This window comes from Pseudorca crassidens, chromosome 6, assembly GCF_039906515.1.
Source record: "Pseudorca crassidens isolate mPseCra1 chromosome 6, mPseCra1.hap1, whole genome shotgun sequence".
Classification (NCBI taxonomy): Eukaryota; Metazoa; Chordata; class Mammalia; order Artiodactyla; family Delphinidae; genus Pseudorca; species Pseudorca crassidens.
Window position 1 is genome coordinate 14,550,179 of NC_090301.1, and position 18,019 is coordinate 14,568,197.

The 18,019-nt window shown below is 38.0% G+C and overlaps 1 protein-coding gene across 1 annotated transcript in view; it reads left to right on the forward strand.

Moving 5' to 3' along the window:
• AP1S3 (adaptor related protein complex 1 subunit sigma 3) overlaps positions 1-3,411 on the forward strand; it is a 55,353-nt gene extending 51,942 nt beyond the window's left edge. Inside the window, exon 5 of the mRNA XM_067740410.1 lies at positions 1,379-3,411. Within this exon, the coding sequence (XP_067596511.1) occupies positions 1,379-1,414 (36 nt within the window). The 3' untranslated portion in view covers positions 1,415-3,411. The remainder of the gene's footprint in view (positions 1-1,378) is intronic.
• Positions 3,412-18,019: the final 14,608 nt, after the last annotated feature.

Below are 18,019 nucleotides of genomic sequence, written 5' to 3' on the forward strand. Positions count from 1 at the left end.
ATACTCTTTTAAATGGGCTAAAGTCTAGGTACCAAGAAATAGTCATGGGCCCCTGGCCAACGTGATACCCCTGCCAAGTTGACAGACATGGGCAGTATCTGTAAGAGGAGAGACAGGGCAGAGGTCTTAAGGTGTGGGCTTCTCTTGGCCAGTGCTCATCCAGGAGGTGTAAGAGCTTTATAAGAAAGTGTGGATAATGGACCACAAGTATTTTCAGCAGAGGAAGACTGGAGTTTGAAGTAGAGCTGGTGAACACAGTCAGAAAACCTGATTTCTAACCCTAGTATCTTCTGAGCAGTCTTGCTTAGCCATGATCTCGGTCTCTTTGGGCAACGCTGGTCCATGTCTTCCCTGGCAGGTGCACGTGAATCACATCTCCTGAGGTTCAAGCTTAAGAACAGGTTAAGCATTGCTGGTTGCGCTGTGACTTCCATGTAAGAGGTAGGGGTGTTACCAAAGGCTGGCCCCTTGAGCTCCCTGATTGATTCAACCCAGGGACCTTGTTACACAAACATATGTTTATAACAGGAGAGGGTAGAAGAGGAAGTCCATCCATCATGCATAATAAAGGGCTTGCATCATGACTGTAACTTTGAACTCTGCCTGTGGTTGTGAATCCATTTAAACATTTTTTTAAAGTACTGGGAAAAAATTAGGGCCTTGTGGCATGTTAGCAAACTTGGTAAGTTATGAGGAGGATGAAGAAACATAATTTATGTACTTTGGAGGAAAGCCTTTTCAAACTACATGAAAGAAATTCTTAAGAATTACGGTCTGTTTATCCCTTATGTCTTGGCAATAAGATGTTCTGTATCTGTAATGATACACATGTTATGTATGTATGTAACGATACATACGTTATACAAATTTCTCTAATACCTGTGTCTGGAGGTAGTCCTCATGGTTATTTTAGCAGGCACATTTTTCTGAAGTCAACAGTGATAGCTTCGCAGCTGTTGCTTTAGCATTTCTCTTATCAGACATTCCTTTTATGGTCAAGTTTAGCCATTTCTCTGTTGAAAGTTATTTAATTCCAGCCATATGGATGTGTATACAAATTATACTCAAACTTTGAACCACCTTTCTTGATTAGAATGCAAAGATTTATGACCATGTACACTTCAAAAACTTCTTTTCGGGAATTCCCTGGTGGTTCAGTGGTTAGGACTCTGGACTTTTACTGCTGTGGGCCTGGGTTCAATCCCTGGTCAGAGAACTAAGATCCCACAAGCTGTGTGGTGCAGCCAAAACAAAAACAAAAACAAAAACTTCTTTCTTCTAATGGCAAAATAAATGAGTAAGAGAATGAAGAATTTTCACAGTCTGCTAAAGGATGTGGTTTAAGGGAAAATTGCTCTTATATATGGTTCTCTTTCAGACAATGGAAGAATACATGAACAAGCCTACGTTTTAACCATGCATCTACTTGAAGACTCCAAGTGCTACATGTTGTGAACCTGTAAATAAGCAGTGCCTTGCATCCAGTTATTTGACAGAGCCTCTGGCACCATGCCAAAAATAACTTAAAAGGGATTTTTCTGTTAATTAGCAAAAATTATTGTTTAACATAATATATTTATCATTATTCATGTCTGTATTATGCTGTATATGACTACTTGGATGTTAAAACAACTGCTTCATTGCTCAATAGGCTGAATGTTTGTTTGCAGTGTTTTAACTCCATGTCATATTTTTGAGCTAATTTAAATAAATTTATTGCAATGTGTTTTGTTGCATTTGGTCCTCTACTGACAGGGTGTAAACTATATTGTCATAATCCATGATTTTGAATGTAAAGTATATCTTATATCAATAATACTTTTTCTAAATGTTTAGCTTTTTAAATTGTATAATGATTCAAAATTATGTTAATAGTTCAGCATTCATACATGATGTTAGACATTTTAAATACACTTAATACTGTAATTTCAGTCCAGATACAGTGTATCTGATTTTAATGTCCTGAATTCATTAATTTTTCAGGGCTGGAATTAAGGACAACAACCAAAGATAGTATAGGCCTTAAGTGTTTTTGATGCCTTGGAAGCTGCTATCTAGGCTGAGGTTTTAATTTTACCTTTTAATTGAATATAAGGGGCATTCCAATAAGGTTGTGTTTTGTACAAACTCTATGTATTTATTAAGGTTTTGAGACATCTGAAAAAGTGTCTATAACTTCCCTTACTATAAAAATAGTATAATAAAGATGAATAACAGTAGCAATAATACTTATTAATACTACTATTTTAATAATCTTCTATGTTACAAGCACCCTTAGTTGCTTGAGAGATTTTTGTTTCCAGTATGTTTTCATGTATATCTAATATATTTGAAGACATTGTCTATTAGGCTTACTTGGAGCATTTAATATTATTGCAACCTATATAGTAGGTGCCTTGCCTCCTTTTTCTTTCCTCATCTCCCAAAGAAAATATTTGCTGCTGACTGTTACTATGGTGACTATGTCGCATTCATGCTTCCTGGAAAGTTCTATATAACCAGGTGGTAGAAGTGATCAGACATTCTAGGGAAATAGCTTGTACTGTTCTGTCTGGTGCCCTGCTTTTGATGTCTTACCTGTGCATTTTCAATGTTAGTTTTGAGGTCAAATGTCATCATGTTGCAGTGGTTAGGGACCTTCTAGTCTTCTTCCTAAGAGAAGAGTGTGCTTGCTGTTGGGGAATCCAACATGAGGGGAAAATGTCCTCTTTGATTCATCGTGCCGGACATATTTAGGGAAAGATGGCAAGACAAGAGTGGAAGAACATGAGGAAAAATTGACCAACTCCAAAATATAACCATTATTAAAAGGAAAAACTTCAGGTTAGTATATGAAGTAATTATGGGGCTTTTAATATCTAATATTTCCTCAGATTAATCATGTATTTACAATTAGGGCATCAGGTTGAAGTTTGTCATTTTTATCACTTTGTTTACTTTAGATCTTTGATTTTGTGCTTTAGCCTTTTTTTTTTTAATATGGCAGAACTCTTTATTTTAAAAACCATTGTATAAACTTTATGTAAATTGATGTAAGTTTTTCTGGTTCTTTTGAAGCTCTCCACCATTTTTGGATGAAGGTATTGATTGAATCTCATTCAAATGTACTCCACATATTCTGGGGAATTCCATATTAGACACTGTCTAGTTATAGCGGGGGCTCCTCAGACTTTATGTCAGCAGCACACATGGTGTGAACATAATGATATGGCACTCTGGGGTAAATTTGAGGGATTTGGGGGACATCTTACATGGACTTTGGTGAAAATAATCATTATGTTTTCTTTATGTCATATAATTGTCATTATGTTTTCTTTATATCATATAATTGTAATAAAACCACCAAGGGAAAGGAAAGATAATAAATATTAAACTTGTATAAAAACTTGCAAATAAAATTTTTTAAAGTTTTTTATTGAGGAACTTCAGCGTGTTTTTATGAATATAATTTTTTTAAATCAGATTTTATGCTTGAAATTGCTATCCATAATTCTTGTTGACGTCCTTCTAATATAACCTCTTCATTTTTTTAGTTTTTTATTGAGGAACTTGAGCATGTTTTTATGAATATATATATATATTTTTTAAATCAGATTTTATGCTTGAAATTGCTACCCATAATTCTTGGTGAAGTCCTTCTAATATAACCTGTTCGTTTTCTAGACAATTACCTATCAAGGTGGAACTTCATAAGCAGGTGACAGCAAATGAGAGAAGAGAATTTATTGTTCTGCTCCTATTGGCTTTTTTCTCACCATTCACCCACATTTTGATAATCTGATCTCTTTACATGTAGTTAATGACTCAACCACCCTTTAAATCTACTAACTCCTTTTCGTTCATTAACAAATGTAAAGTTGACATTTCTTATGATAACTCAAGTGAATTTTTTAAAAATTTATTTATTTTATTTATTTTTGGCTGCATTGGATCTTCGTTGCTGCGCTCAGGCTTTCTCTAGTTGTGGAGAGTGGGGGCTACTCTTTGTTGCGGTGTGTGGGCTTCTCATTGCGGTGGCTGCTCTTGTTTCTGAGCACAGGCTCTAGGCGTGTGGGCTTAAGTAGCTGTGGCATGCAGGCTCAATAATTGTGGTTTGCGGGCTGTAGAGCGCAGGCTCATTAATTGTGGCACACGGGCTTAGTTGCTCCGCGGCATGTGGGATCTTCCCGGACCAGGGCTCGAACCTGTGTCTCCTGCACTGGCGGGAGGATTCTTAACCACTGCACTACCAGCGAAGCCCAAGTGAATTGTTAATTCAAACTTTTTCCCATATCAAGTCTTCTGAAATAGTATAAAGTATTTTCATCAAACATACAACAGATGTTCTTCTACAGCTAGTAATTCTTCTTTAGGATTTGTATTATAATACCCATGCAATATCACTCAGAACTGTCTTTAACTTTACTTTTCTAAGTTTTAATCAATAAACTTTATTGGTAAGTGTTAATATATTTTTTTCACATGGTTCCTGCAATTTTAAATTAAGTTCAGTAGATGCTCTGGAATGTGAGTAAGCAAGCCAATGACTCTTTCAATAATTTGTGAAGGGAGGGTCATTAAATTTTTTTTTTTTTAATCCTTATTGAATGTTCTAAGCATTTCCCTTCAGGGCTTAACAGCATAGTTCCTAACAAGGGTAGACTTAACCGTCTTCTAGATTAGATAGAGTTGTTTTCATGTGGTTGACATGTCCTTTGTTTAACTAATAGTATTATTCCAAAGTGGTAATTTTTACTCATTCCTTTGGAAAATAGTGAGTGTTTCCATGGAGGGTGGTAAAGAGAACATTTATGCAATTGTGTGAGTTAATGTGGGCTTTTGCTGTTGTTAGCATGATCTTATAACTGAGCTACACCTGATATTGCTATAATTTATAAGAGAACTCTGCTTCTTATTTTACACTTGTGCATGTTTAAAATGTTAATCTTGTGTAAAGTGGTTGTTTAGTAGAAAGACGCCAGCATAGTTTACTTGATAATATTTTGAAGTAAATAAGACATTTAGACTGAAGAAGAGGAAAAATTATGAGAACACTTGGTTCCAAATGTGAGATAATCCTCATACTGCTTTAATAGTGATTTCAAACTCTCTTTTATACTGATTTTTGTAGGGAGAGAAATCTGTTGAATTTGTGAAGGCTCCAGTTTTAATAAAATTTTTCCTCTACAGTGGAAAAATATCTAAAATTTGAGACTATATAAATGTGAAGAAAAAAAACTAACGGACTTGTAAGGGGTTTATGGTCGAAAATTGTTTAAAAAATAATTTGTTTTTAAGAATGGTACAAAAAAATTTTAAAATTATAAAAATATAATTTTGAAAATGAATGCAGTCAGTGTTGGAAGTATTAAAATATTAATTTCCCTTTAATAAACGTCTAAAAATGTCTTAAATTATAAACATTACTTTCATTTATGTAGGATTAAATAATTTTGGAGAATCTGTATTTAAAGGATTGATTATATTTTCCTGTTTTTAGAAATAAGCCTTTTTATTTCTTGAAGCCAAATTTTAATGCCCTTTTATTGGGTCAGAATTTGGCTAATTATATTAAAAGCTAAAACTGAAACGATGGATGGATGAGTGAATAAACCAAGGCACATAATAAGAAAAATGGACAAAATCAATTATGTTCTACTTAAAATGTCTAATGTTATGATAGTAATAGTTGTAAAGAAAATGATGTGTACATACTTCCGCTATTAGTTGAACACTTCGTTAAAAATGTAAGAGCAGAGAACAAATTAAGTTGGAAGAAAATTAAAATTTTTTACCTATACACAAAGAAGTTCAAGAATGATAAATCATAAAGTAAAAATCAGACTAACTCATCTGGAAGTGTTACATGTGTGTATATTTTATTTACGTCCTATCAGTTCTCTGTGCTTTCTGTATTCAAAATCGTATGAGCATAATTACTGAATTTAGGAATTTTTCTGAGGCAGCTATCCAAATGCTATTCAAATATAAGTTCAACTCTTGTGAACTTTTGAATCGATGAGAAATAATTGCTTATCATTTTTTAAACTTCTGTATATGATTTTCATCCATCAGTCTCAGAGCAAGCAAGTGGGTTTTCTCTCTGGTAGGGATGTTCTGAGGCATAAGACAAAGTGTCATGATGATGTTTAGAGCATCAAAATGGACTAGGGATTGGGAGCCTTCATGCTTGTCCTGAATGTACCACTGACAAGGTTCATGAACTTGCTCTTTGGAATGGATGGAATGTCAGAATCAGATGGGATCATGGAAGTGAGCTAGCCTGAACCACTCATTATACAGAAGAGGAAAGAATAATCATTACATTGACATTTATGTTTTAATCAGGTCCCAGTGCTGATCATTTGCTTAATTAAATCTTGCCTTGATCAAAGGTGTTACCTCATGAAAGTATTTGATGAGCTTGTTTCCTGGTATGAAATAAAAGCCTAATGACATTCAAGCATATTTTTCACCCTTTTAAATGATACAAGTGAAGTATATTGAGTGCACTTTAGATGAAAGGTGCCATTATAGGAGTAGAAAGAAGAGCTGCTCTTGGAATACAGATAAAGAGTGAATCACCAAGGTTGCATTGTTGATTTTTGGAGGTAGAATATCTTACGTGTTTTAGGTGAAAGGAGAGAACAGAAGGGCAGTACATTTTTTGGCTAATGTGAATAAAAGGGACTAATGATCTAGAAAAGTCATTGAATTATGTGACATTTCTTGCATTCAGCTAAAGCTTGTCATTTCAACCTTGTTTATACCTAACTATGAAGTAAGACCTTCACATGTAGTTCTGAGTCAAGGAGCCAGTGCTGGATGAAACCAGAGCACTGCTTGGAAAATATGATAGAGACCAGATGTTTGCTTACCAGGCCATTTCCTGTTTCCTGCTGGGTTTACAGCTAGACTTAACTTCCCACCCTTCTTGAAGTTTGGTTTATCCATAATGGAATCATAACCAGTGGCATGTGGGTCCAAGTAACATATGCCCAACTGCAGGTCTGACTCTTAAAGCACTCCCACGTGTGACCCTCCATTCTGTCTTTCCTGGTTTATAGCCAAAGGAAAATACTCTAGGATCCAGAGAAGGCAGAGAGCCATGAGATGGAAGGAACCTAAAAACGGCTGTCAGGAAAGCCAACCAAGCAGGAATAGTCACACTGGACAGAAGTAAACGTGTGACAGAAGTAAACTATGATGTTAAGACCCTGAACTCCTGGATTTGTTGGTTACAGCAGTGAACCTACCCTGACACGTGAAACAATCATGGGCTAACATCAGTGGGATCAGGATATGTTTAATCAAGATTTTCTTCAGAGAATGGAAAAACATAGCATCCTTTAGCGTTAATACACACTAATTATGTAGAAGAGGTAATCAGATAATAAATCTGATTGAGAGAATTGAGGATGCTGAGGGACTTCCCTGGTGGCACAGCAGTTAAGAATCCACCTGCCAATACAGGGGACACGGGTTCAAGTCCTGGTCTGGGAAGATCCCACATGCTGCAGAGCAACTAAGCTCGTGCGCCACAATTAATGAGCCTGTGCTCTAGGGCCCACGAGCCACAACTACTGAGCCCACATGCCACAACTACTGAAGCCCGCATGCCTAAAGCTCGTTCTCCACAGCAAGAGAAGCCACCGCAATGAGAAGCTTGTGCACTGCAATGAAGAGTAGACCCCAGTCGCTGCAACTAGAGAAAGCCCATTCACAGCAACGAAGACCCAAAACAGCCAAAAATTAAAATTAAAAAAAAAACAACAACTGGGCTTCCCTGGTGGCGCAGTGGTTGAGAGTCCGCCTGCCGATGCAGGGGATGCGGGTTCGTGCCCCGGTCCGGGAAGATCCCACGTGCCGCGGAGCGGCTGGGCCCGTGGGCCATGGCCGCTGAGCCTGCGCGTCCGGAGTCTGTGCTCCGCAACGGGAGAGGCCGCGACGGTGAGAGGCCCGCGTACCGCAAAAAAAAAAAAAAAAAAAAACAACTAAATAAATTTATTTAAAAAAAAAAAAGAATTGAGGCTCCTGAGAAGTAGAAAGATAATGTTACTATCCACACAAGAAGTCAGTTTTGTAGAGGTACAAATTGGGTACCACAAGCTACCCTGAGCCTGCATACAAATTTTGTTTGGCCCTCACTGTATGAAAAATGGAATCAATTTTGTGATTTTATATAAAACTTAGGTTTTTTTCCCCCTTCTCTTGAAAAATTGTAAGAATTGGCCACTTAGGGCCTGCACATCTGCATGCAATAATCAACTGAAGCTGGAGGGTGTGCACTGCTGACTTCTGCAGTCTCCACCACTATACCTGCCCACCTAACAGATTTGCACACTTGTTACCCTGTACTAAATGTTTACCTTGCTTTTGTGGTTGCTGATGCAGCTTCTTAGTCTGGCTTTTGAGACCTTCCATCATCTGAATTCTAAGTCACATATCCCATCCTTTCACAGGTCGATGTATTACTCTTCTTGGCTGTTGCTTGTTCTACTTTTTCCTTTTACCTGAAATGTCATTTACCCCCTCCCTATGTCCAGATTCTTTAATACCCAGCTCAAGTGTCACTTTCATGACTCCTCTCTTATTCCAGCCTTCCTTCCCCCTCTAAAACCCCTTTGTTTTACATTAGTACCTCCCAGGGTACTTATTATTTTTAGTATTATAAATATTTATATACATGCCCTATCTCTTGCTGACATGAACAATCCTTGAGAGCCAGGTGTGTGTGTGTGTGTGTATGTGTTTATGTGTGTATGTGTGTGAGTGAGAGACAGAGAGAGAAAGATTGCTTTTCTGAATCTCCTAAAGGACCTGTTAAAGTCTTATATTCACTGACACAATTTCTCTTATAGTTATTCCTTACTTTTCGGAAGTTCGCTTTACGCCCCTTGGCTTTTACAAAAGACCTGTATTAGTACCTGTTTTCGATAACCAAAAGAAATCTGAAGAGGATTTTTGATTTTACAAAAAAGCAGAAAATGAAATAGGGTTCAGTTTGTGTTTTGCGGGGAGCCATTATAAAGGCAGCGGGCACCCTGAACAGGAGACTGGCGCTACCAAGCTCCTTCCCCAGGAGCTACAGTCAGCATCTCAGCCTCAAGCCGCCATAGCTTTGAACTGTGTCTATAAGCCTCTGTGCTTTATCTGCTTTCATACCATTTTGGCTTACGAAATGTTTCATAGGACACCCTGCTTTCGGATAATGGAGGAAACCTATAGATATCAAACCAGAATCTGAAACACCCCCCCCCAAAAAAAGGTATGTTTTTTGGCGATTCCCTGGTGGTCCAGTGGTTAGGACTCGGGGCTTTCACTGCCGTGGGCCTGGGTTCAAACCCTGGTCGGGGAACTAAGATCCCACAACCCGCATGGTGTGGCTAAAAAAAAATAAAAATAAAAAAGGTATATTTTCCTTAACACTCCCGGATTGGAATGTTTTTGAAGTACTTTAAGAAATTCATTAAAAAAAAAAAAGAAAGAAAGAAATTCATTAGACCAGCAAGCAGTCTGCTCATTTCTAGAGGATCACCAGTATAGTTTATTTTTGATCAAGATATACTATCTCTTGTCTTGAGTTCAGAAATTAGGGACTTCCCTGGTGGTCCAACAGGGAACTAGATCCCACGTGCTTGCTGCAACTAAGAGCCCACATGCCACAACGAAGATCCCACGTGCCTCAACTAAGACCCAGCGCAGCCTAAATAAACAAACAAACAAATAAATAAGAAATAGCATAAAAATCTTGTATTTCTTAAGCACGACAGGCTCCCAAAACTTCAGGTGACACTGCTGCACTTCTGTCTGCAGCTGGGTCCCCAGAAATCGTATCAGTGCCTGACACTCAGTAAAATATCAATAAATGTTTGCTAAATGAAACTGGATGACAAAAAACTAAATTCAATATGGCACCTAATTGGCTGCAGTTGTTCCTGTGATAGTAAAGTGACCAAGTTTAAAACTGAGCACTTAGTGGTGGTACCATAAAGATATATTTATTTTCTTGAGAAAGAAGAAACAAGAAAAGAACACAAGTGAGTTGGGACTAGCAGTTAAGCTATCACATTTCCAGGTCAGCCTTAATTCAATATCTTTTATGTGAGTGACACTGAGCTTTTATGTTGAAGCCATTCATCTGGGTGGCAAACCCATCATCAGCTCTTACCAGCAAGGTGAGAAAACCCGAGGGTTTTGTTGATGTGGTTGTACAAAGAAGAACAGCCTCCTAAAAATACACATATATGGTTCGCTTCTACCCAAAGGTGTACACTCTTTTGTGTTTTTAACTGTGTCACATGGACACTGTATGACTCTTCTACGTGATTATTATAGGGGTTGGCTTTTTGTTAGAATGCAACTTCCCTTTCTGATTATTTTTTTTCTAACTCATGGAGTAGAAAGTAGTGATGTGCTAATTCCTCTCTGTCTCTTCAGCCTTCCTTTGCCCTCTGCTCCAAAAATGAGTTGAATTGCTTTTTAGATACCATGTGAGATCTGTACAGATGCAAGTGATGTGAAAACAAAGGTATGAAGGCACATTGGTAAACAGAAATGGAAAAACAGCTTTCAAAGAAGCTTACTATAGCAGAAGGTGGTATTTGCCATGGGAATGGGAACCACCAATAAATTACAATTCACACTAGACCTAGCTAAGATATTACTTATAAGGGACAAGAAAGGTAGTTTCTTTTAAAAATTTAGAACAGATGAGCAGGTAAGGAAGGACAGGCAGCATAAAAGAGAATAAGTTATTTTGTGTTGGTAAATGTAAAGGTTCTCCATGTATTGATTCTCTCATCTCATGCTCCTGTTAATAGATGAAAAATAGTAGCATAAGAATTTAGAATGAGCAAAAATTGTCAAGGAGGCCTGAGAGCCAAGTTGGATTATTTTTTATGAGTGCTATGATGTAAAAAATGTTGGCAAACTGCCATAAACTACCCAGTAAAAACTAGCCTTACAAAGTTGACCTTAGAGAGAGGACTTAGAAAAGTCCTCATTATTTATATGATAGTCCAGAAACCCCCAATACACTGAGCTCTCTGTCTCTAATACAAGTGCTGTACCCTTGGTTTGGAAATCCTACCTTTTCCTTTCCTGCCTTGAGGGTACCCTGCTCACTGTTGACCTGGCAATTCTTGGCCACCACCTGGGCCTCAGTTCAGGTGTCAGCTCCTGTGAAACTTCCCCCATTGCCTCTTCCCCAGCATTAGTGGATGACATCAGATGCTACAGGAGCAGAGAACATTGTGGCTCAGAGATACATGATAACATGTTGACAACAGGGTGCCTCTCCCTCAAGATTGCGAGTGTCTTCAGGGCAGAAGCTGTGAGCTTCATATTGCTATCAAGATATCTACTTAATGTTTGTTACATAAATAAATACTTTTGAACTTCAGGTGGAAGTTAAAGTTAAAACCTTGGTCATGGGGTTTCCACTGAATCCATGAGGATTGGATTGGTTCCATTGTCCTTTTTTATTCCAAAAAAGCATTTGAGGGGATCCATCTTTTTCTCAGATCACAACTAGTACAGGAAAGGGTTAATTCAGCAGGTCTGGGTTGCTCAGACCCGGCACATTCTAAATAAAAACCTGCCTCCAGCTGGCTGGCTCTAGGGAGGTAACCTCTGAGCCCTTGGAATGTTCTGCCTGATAAGAGTGTTTTTTATGCCTGAGGGATGGGCCATGCTACTGCAGTGTGACAGTTTATCCTGACAATGTGATTGATGGTAAACACCTATTTTTTTTTTTTTAACTCTGGGTTGGGGCTGAAGTCTGAGTACCTGAGATCAGTCACATGGGCTCTACCCACCTTCAGGACTGATCCGCGGTAGAACTCCTGGATACCAAGGCCCGGTGAGCATCCCCAGTTGGCAGCACTTAGCATGTTTTGTGCACATGGCTGCTGGGAGAATTAAGCATATTCCCATGTGACACTGTAACCGTGCAACTCAGATTGGGTCTTGAACCCATGGTTCTCTAACTGAGATCACACACCTGGTAACAGGACTTAATGAAGCTCAAGTTCTTGATGTCTCATCACGGAAAGAATTCAGTGAGAGGGATATTAACTAGAGTTATCGTGATAATCATTGTGCAATATATACAAATATTGAATCAATATGTTGTATCCAAAACTAATATAATGTTATATATCAATTATACCTCAATAAAATATTACACTACATATTGAAGAAAAAGAATTCAGTGAGAGACAAAGTGATAGGTAAGAAGTGGATTTATTTAGAGAGAAACACACTCCGCAGACAGAGTGTGGGCCATCTCAGAAGGTGAGAGTGGCACCAGGGTATGGGGTAGTCAGCTTTTATAGGGGTGGGTCATTTCATAGGCTAATGAGTGGGAGGAGTATTCCAGCTATTTTGGGGAAGGGGTGGGGATTTCCAGGAATTGGGCCACTGCCCACTTTTTTTTTTTTTTTTACATCTTTATTGGAGTATAATTGCTTTAAAATGGTGTGTTAGTTTCTGCTTTATAACAAAGTGAATCAGTTATACACATACATATGTTCCCATGTCTCTTCCCTCTTGCATCTCCCTCCCTCTCACCCTCCCTATCCCGCCCCTCTAGGTGGTTACAAAGCACCGAGCTGATCTCCCTGTGCTATGTGGCTGCTTCCCACTAGCTATCTACCTTACATTTGGTAGTGTATATATGTCCATGCCTCTCTCTCACTTTGTCACAGCATACCCTTCCCCCTCCTCATATCCTCAAGTCCATTCTCTAGTAGGTCTGTGTCTTTATTCCTGTCTAACCACTAGGTTCTTCATGACATTTTTTTTTCTTAAATTCCATATATATGTGTTAGAATATGGTATTTGTCTCTCTCTTTCTGACTTACTTCACTCTGTATGACAGACTCTAGGTCTATCCACCTCATTACAAATAGCTCAATTTCATTTCTTTTTATGGCTGAGTAATATTCCATTGTATATATGTCCCACATCTTCTTTATCCATTCATCCGATGATGGACACTTAGGTTGTTTCCATCTCCGGGCTATTGTAAATAGAGCTGCAATGAACATTTTGGTACATGACTCTTTTTGAATTATGGTTTTCTCAGGGTATATGCCCAATAGTGGGATTGCGGGGTCATATGGTAGTTCTATTTGTAATATTTTAATGAACCTCCATACTGTTCTCCACAGTGGCTGTATCAATTTACATTCCCACCAACAGTGCAAGAGGGTTCCCTTTTCTCCACACCCTCTCCAGCATTTATTGTTTCCAGACTTTTTGATGATGGCCATTCTGAATAGTGTGAGATGAAATCTCATTGTAGTTTTGATTTGCGTTTCTCTAATGATTAATGATGTTGAGCATTCTTTCATGTGTTTGTTAGCAGTCTGTATATCTTCTTTGGAGAAATGTCTATTCACATCTTCTGCCCATTTTTGGATTGGGTTGTTTGTTTTTTTGTTATTGAGCTGCATGAGCTGCTTATAAATTTTGGAGATTAATCCTTTGTCAGTTGCTTCATTTGCAAATATTTTCTCCCATTCTGAGGGTTGTCTTTTGGTCTTGTTTATGGTTTCCTTTGCTGTGCAAAAGCTTTGAAGTTTCATTAGGTCCCATTTGTTTCTTTTTGCTTTTATTTCCATTTCTCTTGGAGGTGGGTCAGAAAGGATCTTGCTGTGATTTATGTCATAGAGTGTTCTGCCTATGTTTTCCTCTAAGAGTTTGATCGTTTCTGGCCTTACATTTAGGTCTTTAATCCATTTTGAGCTTATTTTTGTGTATGGTGTTAGGGAGTGATGTAATCTCATACTTATACATGTACCTGTCCAGTTTTCCCAGCACCAATTATTGAAGAGGCTGTCTTTTCTCCACTGTACATTCCTGCATCCTTTATCAAAGATAAGGTGACCATATGTGCATGGGTTTATCTCTGGGCTTTCTATCCTGTTCCATTGATCTTTCTGTTTTTGTGCCAGTACCATACTGTCTTGATTACTGTAGCTTTGTAGTATAGTCTGAAGTCAGGGAGCCTGATTCCTCCAGCTCCATTTTTCGTTCTCAAGATTGCTTTGGCTATTCGGGGTCTTTTGTGTTTCCATACAAATTGTGAAAATTTTTGTTCTAGTTCTGTGAAAAATGCCATTGGTAGCTTGACAGGGATTGCCTTGAATCTGAAGATTGCTTTGGGTAGTAGAGTCATTTTCACAATGTTGATTCTTCCAATCCAAGAACATGGTATATCTCTCCATCTATTTGTATCATCTTTAATTTCTTTCATCAGTGTCTTATAATTTTCTGCATACAGGTCTTTTGTCTCCTTAGGTAGGTTTATTCCTAGATATTTTATTCTTTTTGTTGCAATGGTAAATGGGAGTGTTTTCTTGATTTCACTTTCAGATTTTTCATCATTAGTGTATAGGAATGCAAGAGATTTCTGTGCATTAATTTTGTATCCTGCTACTTTACCAAATTCATTGATTAGCTCTAGTAGTTTTCTGGTAGCATCTTTAGGATTCTCTACGTATAGTATCATGTCATCTGCAAACAGTGACAGCTTTACTTCTTCTTTTCCAATTTGGATTCCTTTTATTTCCTTTTCTTCTCTGATTGCTGTGGCTAAAACTTCCAAAACTATGCTGAATAAGAGTGGTGAGAGTGGGCAACCTTGTCTTGTTCCTGATCTTAGTGGAAATGCTTTCAGTTTTTCACCATTGAGGACGATGTTGGCTGTGGGTTTGTCATATATGGCCTTTATTATGTTGGAGAAAGTTCCCTCTATGCCTATGTTTTGCAGGGTTTTTATCATAAATGGATGTTGAATTTTGTCGAAAGCTTTCTCTGCATCTATTGAGATGATCATACGGTTTTTCTCCTTCAATTTGTTAATATGGTGTATCACATTGATTGATTTGCATATATTGAAGAAACCTTGCATTCTTGGAATAAACCCCACTTGATCATGGTGTATGATCTGTTTAATGTGCTATTGGATTCTGTTTGCTCGTATTTTGTTGAGGATTTTTGCATCTATGTTCATCAGTGATATTGGCCTGTACTTTTCTTTCTTTGTGACATCCTTGTCTGGTTTTGGTATCAGGGTGATGGTGGCCTCATAGAATGAGTTTGAGAATGTTCCTCCCTGTGCTATATTTTGGAAGAGTTTGAGAAGTATAGGTGTTAGCTCTTCTCTAAATGTTTGATAGAATTCACCTGTGAAGTCATCTGGTCCTGGGCTTTTTTTATTGGAAGATTTTTAATCACAGTTTCATCTTCAGTGCTTGTGATTGGTCTGTTCATATTTTCTATTACTCCCTGATTCGGGCTTGGCAGGTTGTGCATTTATAAGAATTTGTCCATTTCTTCCAGGTTGTCCATTTTATTGGCATAGAGTTGCTTGTAGTAATCTCTCATGATCTTTTGTATTTCTGCAGTGTCATTTGTTATTTCTCCTTTTTCATTTCTAATTCTATTGATTTGAGTCTTCTCCCTTTTTCTCTTGATGAGTCTGGCTAATGGTTTATCAATTTTGTTTATCTTCTCAAAGAACCAGCTTTTAGTTTTATTGATTTGCTATCGTTTCCTTCATTTCTTTTTCATTTATTTCTGATCTGATTTTTATGACTTCGTTCCTTCTGCTAACTTTGGGGTTTTTTTGTTCTTCTTTCTCTAATTGCTTTAGGTGCAAGGTTAGGTTGTTTATTCGAGATGTCTCCTGTTTCTTAAGGTAGGATTGTATTGCTATAAACTTCCCTCTTAGAACTGCTCTTGCTGCATCCCATAGGTTTTGGGTTGTCGTGTCTCCATTGTCATTTGTTTCTAGGTATTTTTTAATTTCCTCTTTGATTTCTTCAGTGATCACTTCGTTATTAAGTAGTGTATTGTTTAGCCTCCATGTGTTTGTATTTTTTACAGATCTTTTCCTGTAATTGATATCTAGTCTCATAGCGTTGTGGCCGGAAAAGATACTTGATACAATTTCAATTTTCTTAAATTTACCAAGGCTTGATTTGTGACCCAAGGTATGATCTATCCTGGAGAATGTTCCATGGGCACTTGAGAAAAATGTGTATTCTGTTGTTTTTGGATGGAATGTCCTATAAATATCAATTAAGTCCATCTTGTTTAATGTATCATTTAAAGCTTGTGTTTCCTTATTTATTTTCGTTTTGGATGATCTGTCCATTGGTGAAAGTGGGGTGTTAAAATCCCTCACTATGAATGTGTTACTGTCGATTTCCCCTTTTATGGCTGTTAGTATTTGCCTTATGTATTGAGGTGCTCCTATGTTGGCTGCATAAACATTTACAATTTTTATATCTTCTTCTTGGATTGATCCCTTGATCATTATGTAGTGTCCTTCTTTGTCTCTTCTAGTAGTCTTTATTTTAAAGTCCATTTTGTCTGATATGAGAATTGCTACTCCAGCTTTCTTTTGGTTTCCATTTGCATGGAATATCTTTTTCCATCCCCTTACTTTCAGTCTGTATGTGTCTCTAGGTCTGAAGTGGGTCTCTTGTAGACAGCAAATATATGGGTCTTGTTTTTGTATCCATTCAGCCAATCTGTGTCTTTTGGTGGGAGCATTTAGTCCATTTACATTTAAGGTAATTATCGATATGTATGTTCCTATTCCCATTTTCTTAATTGTTTTGGGTTCATTATTGTAGGTCTTTTCCTTCTCTGGTGTTTCTTGCCTAGAGAAGTTCCTTTAGCAGTTGTTGTAATGCTGGTTTGGTGGTGCTGAACTCTCTCAGCTTTTCCTTGTCTGTAAAGCTTTTAATTTCTCCATCAAATCTGAATGAGATCCTTGCTGGGTAGAGCAATCTTGGTTGCAGGTTTTTCCCCTTCATCACTTTAAATATGTCCTGTCACTCCCTTCTGGCTTGCAGAGTTTCTGCTGAAAGATCAGCTGTTAACCTTATGGGGATTCCCTTGTGTGTTATTTTTCCCTTGCTGCTTTTAGTATGTTTTCTTTGTATTTAATTTTTGACAGTTTGATTAATATGTGTCTTGGCATATTTCTCCTTGGATTTATCCTGTATGGGACTCTGTGCTTCCTGGACTTAACTCTTTCCTTTCCCATATTAGGGAAGTTTTCAACTATAATCTCTTCAAATATTTTCTCAGTCCCTTTCTTTTTCTCTTCTTCTTCTGGAACCCCTATAATTCGAATGTTGGTGCATTCAATGTTATCCCAGAGGTCTCTGAGACTGTCCTCAGTTCTTTTCATTCTTTTTTCTTTATTCTGCTCTGCAGTATTTATTTCCACTATTTTATCTTTCAGGTCACTTATCCGTTCTTCTGCCTCAGTTATTCTGCTATTGATCCCATCTAGAGTAGTTTTCATTTCATTTAATGTGTTGTTCATCGTTGCTTGTTTCATCTTTAGTTCTTCTAGGTCCTTGTTAAATGTTTCTTGCATTTTGTCTATTCTATTTCCAAGATTTTGGATCAACTTTACTATCATTATTCTGAATTCTTTTTCAGGTAGACTGCCTATTTCCTCTTCATTTGTTAGGTCTGGTGGGTTGTTATCTTGCTCCTTCATCTGCTGTGTGTTTCTCTGTCTTCTCATTTTGCTTATCTTACTGTGTTTGGGGTCTCCTTTTTTCAGGCTGCAGGTCCGCAGTTCCCGTTGTTTTTGGTGTCTGTCCCCAGTGGCTAAGGTTGGTTCAGTGGGTTGTGTAGGCTTCCTGGTGGAGGGGACTAGTGCCTGTGTTCTGGTGGATGAGGCTGGATCTTGTCTTTCTGGTGGGTAGGTCCACGTCTGGTGGTGTGTTTTGGGGTGCCTGTGGACTTATTATGATTTTAGGCAGCCTCTCTGCTAATGCGTGGGGTTGTGTTCCTGTCTTGCTAGTTGTTTGGCATAGGATGTCCAGCACTATAGCTTGCTGGTCGTTGCATGAAGCTGGGTGTTAGTGTTGAGATGGAGATCTCTGGGAGATTTTCACCATTTGATATTAAGTGGAGCTGGGAGGTCTCTTGTGGACCAGTGTCCTGACGTTGGCTCTCCCACCTCAGAGGCACAGCACTGACTCCTGACTGCAGCACCAAG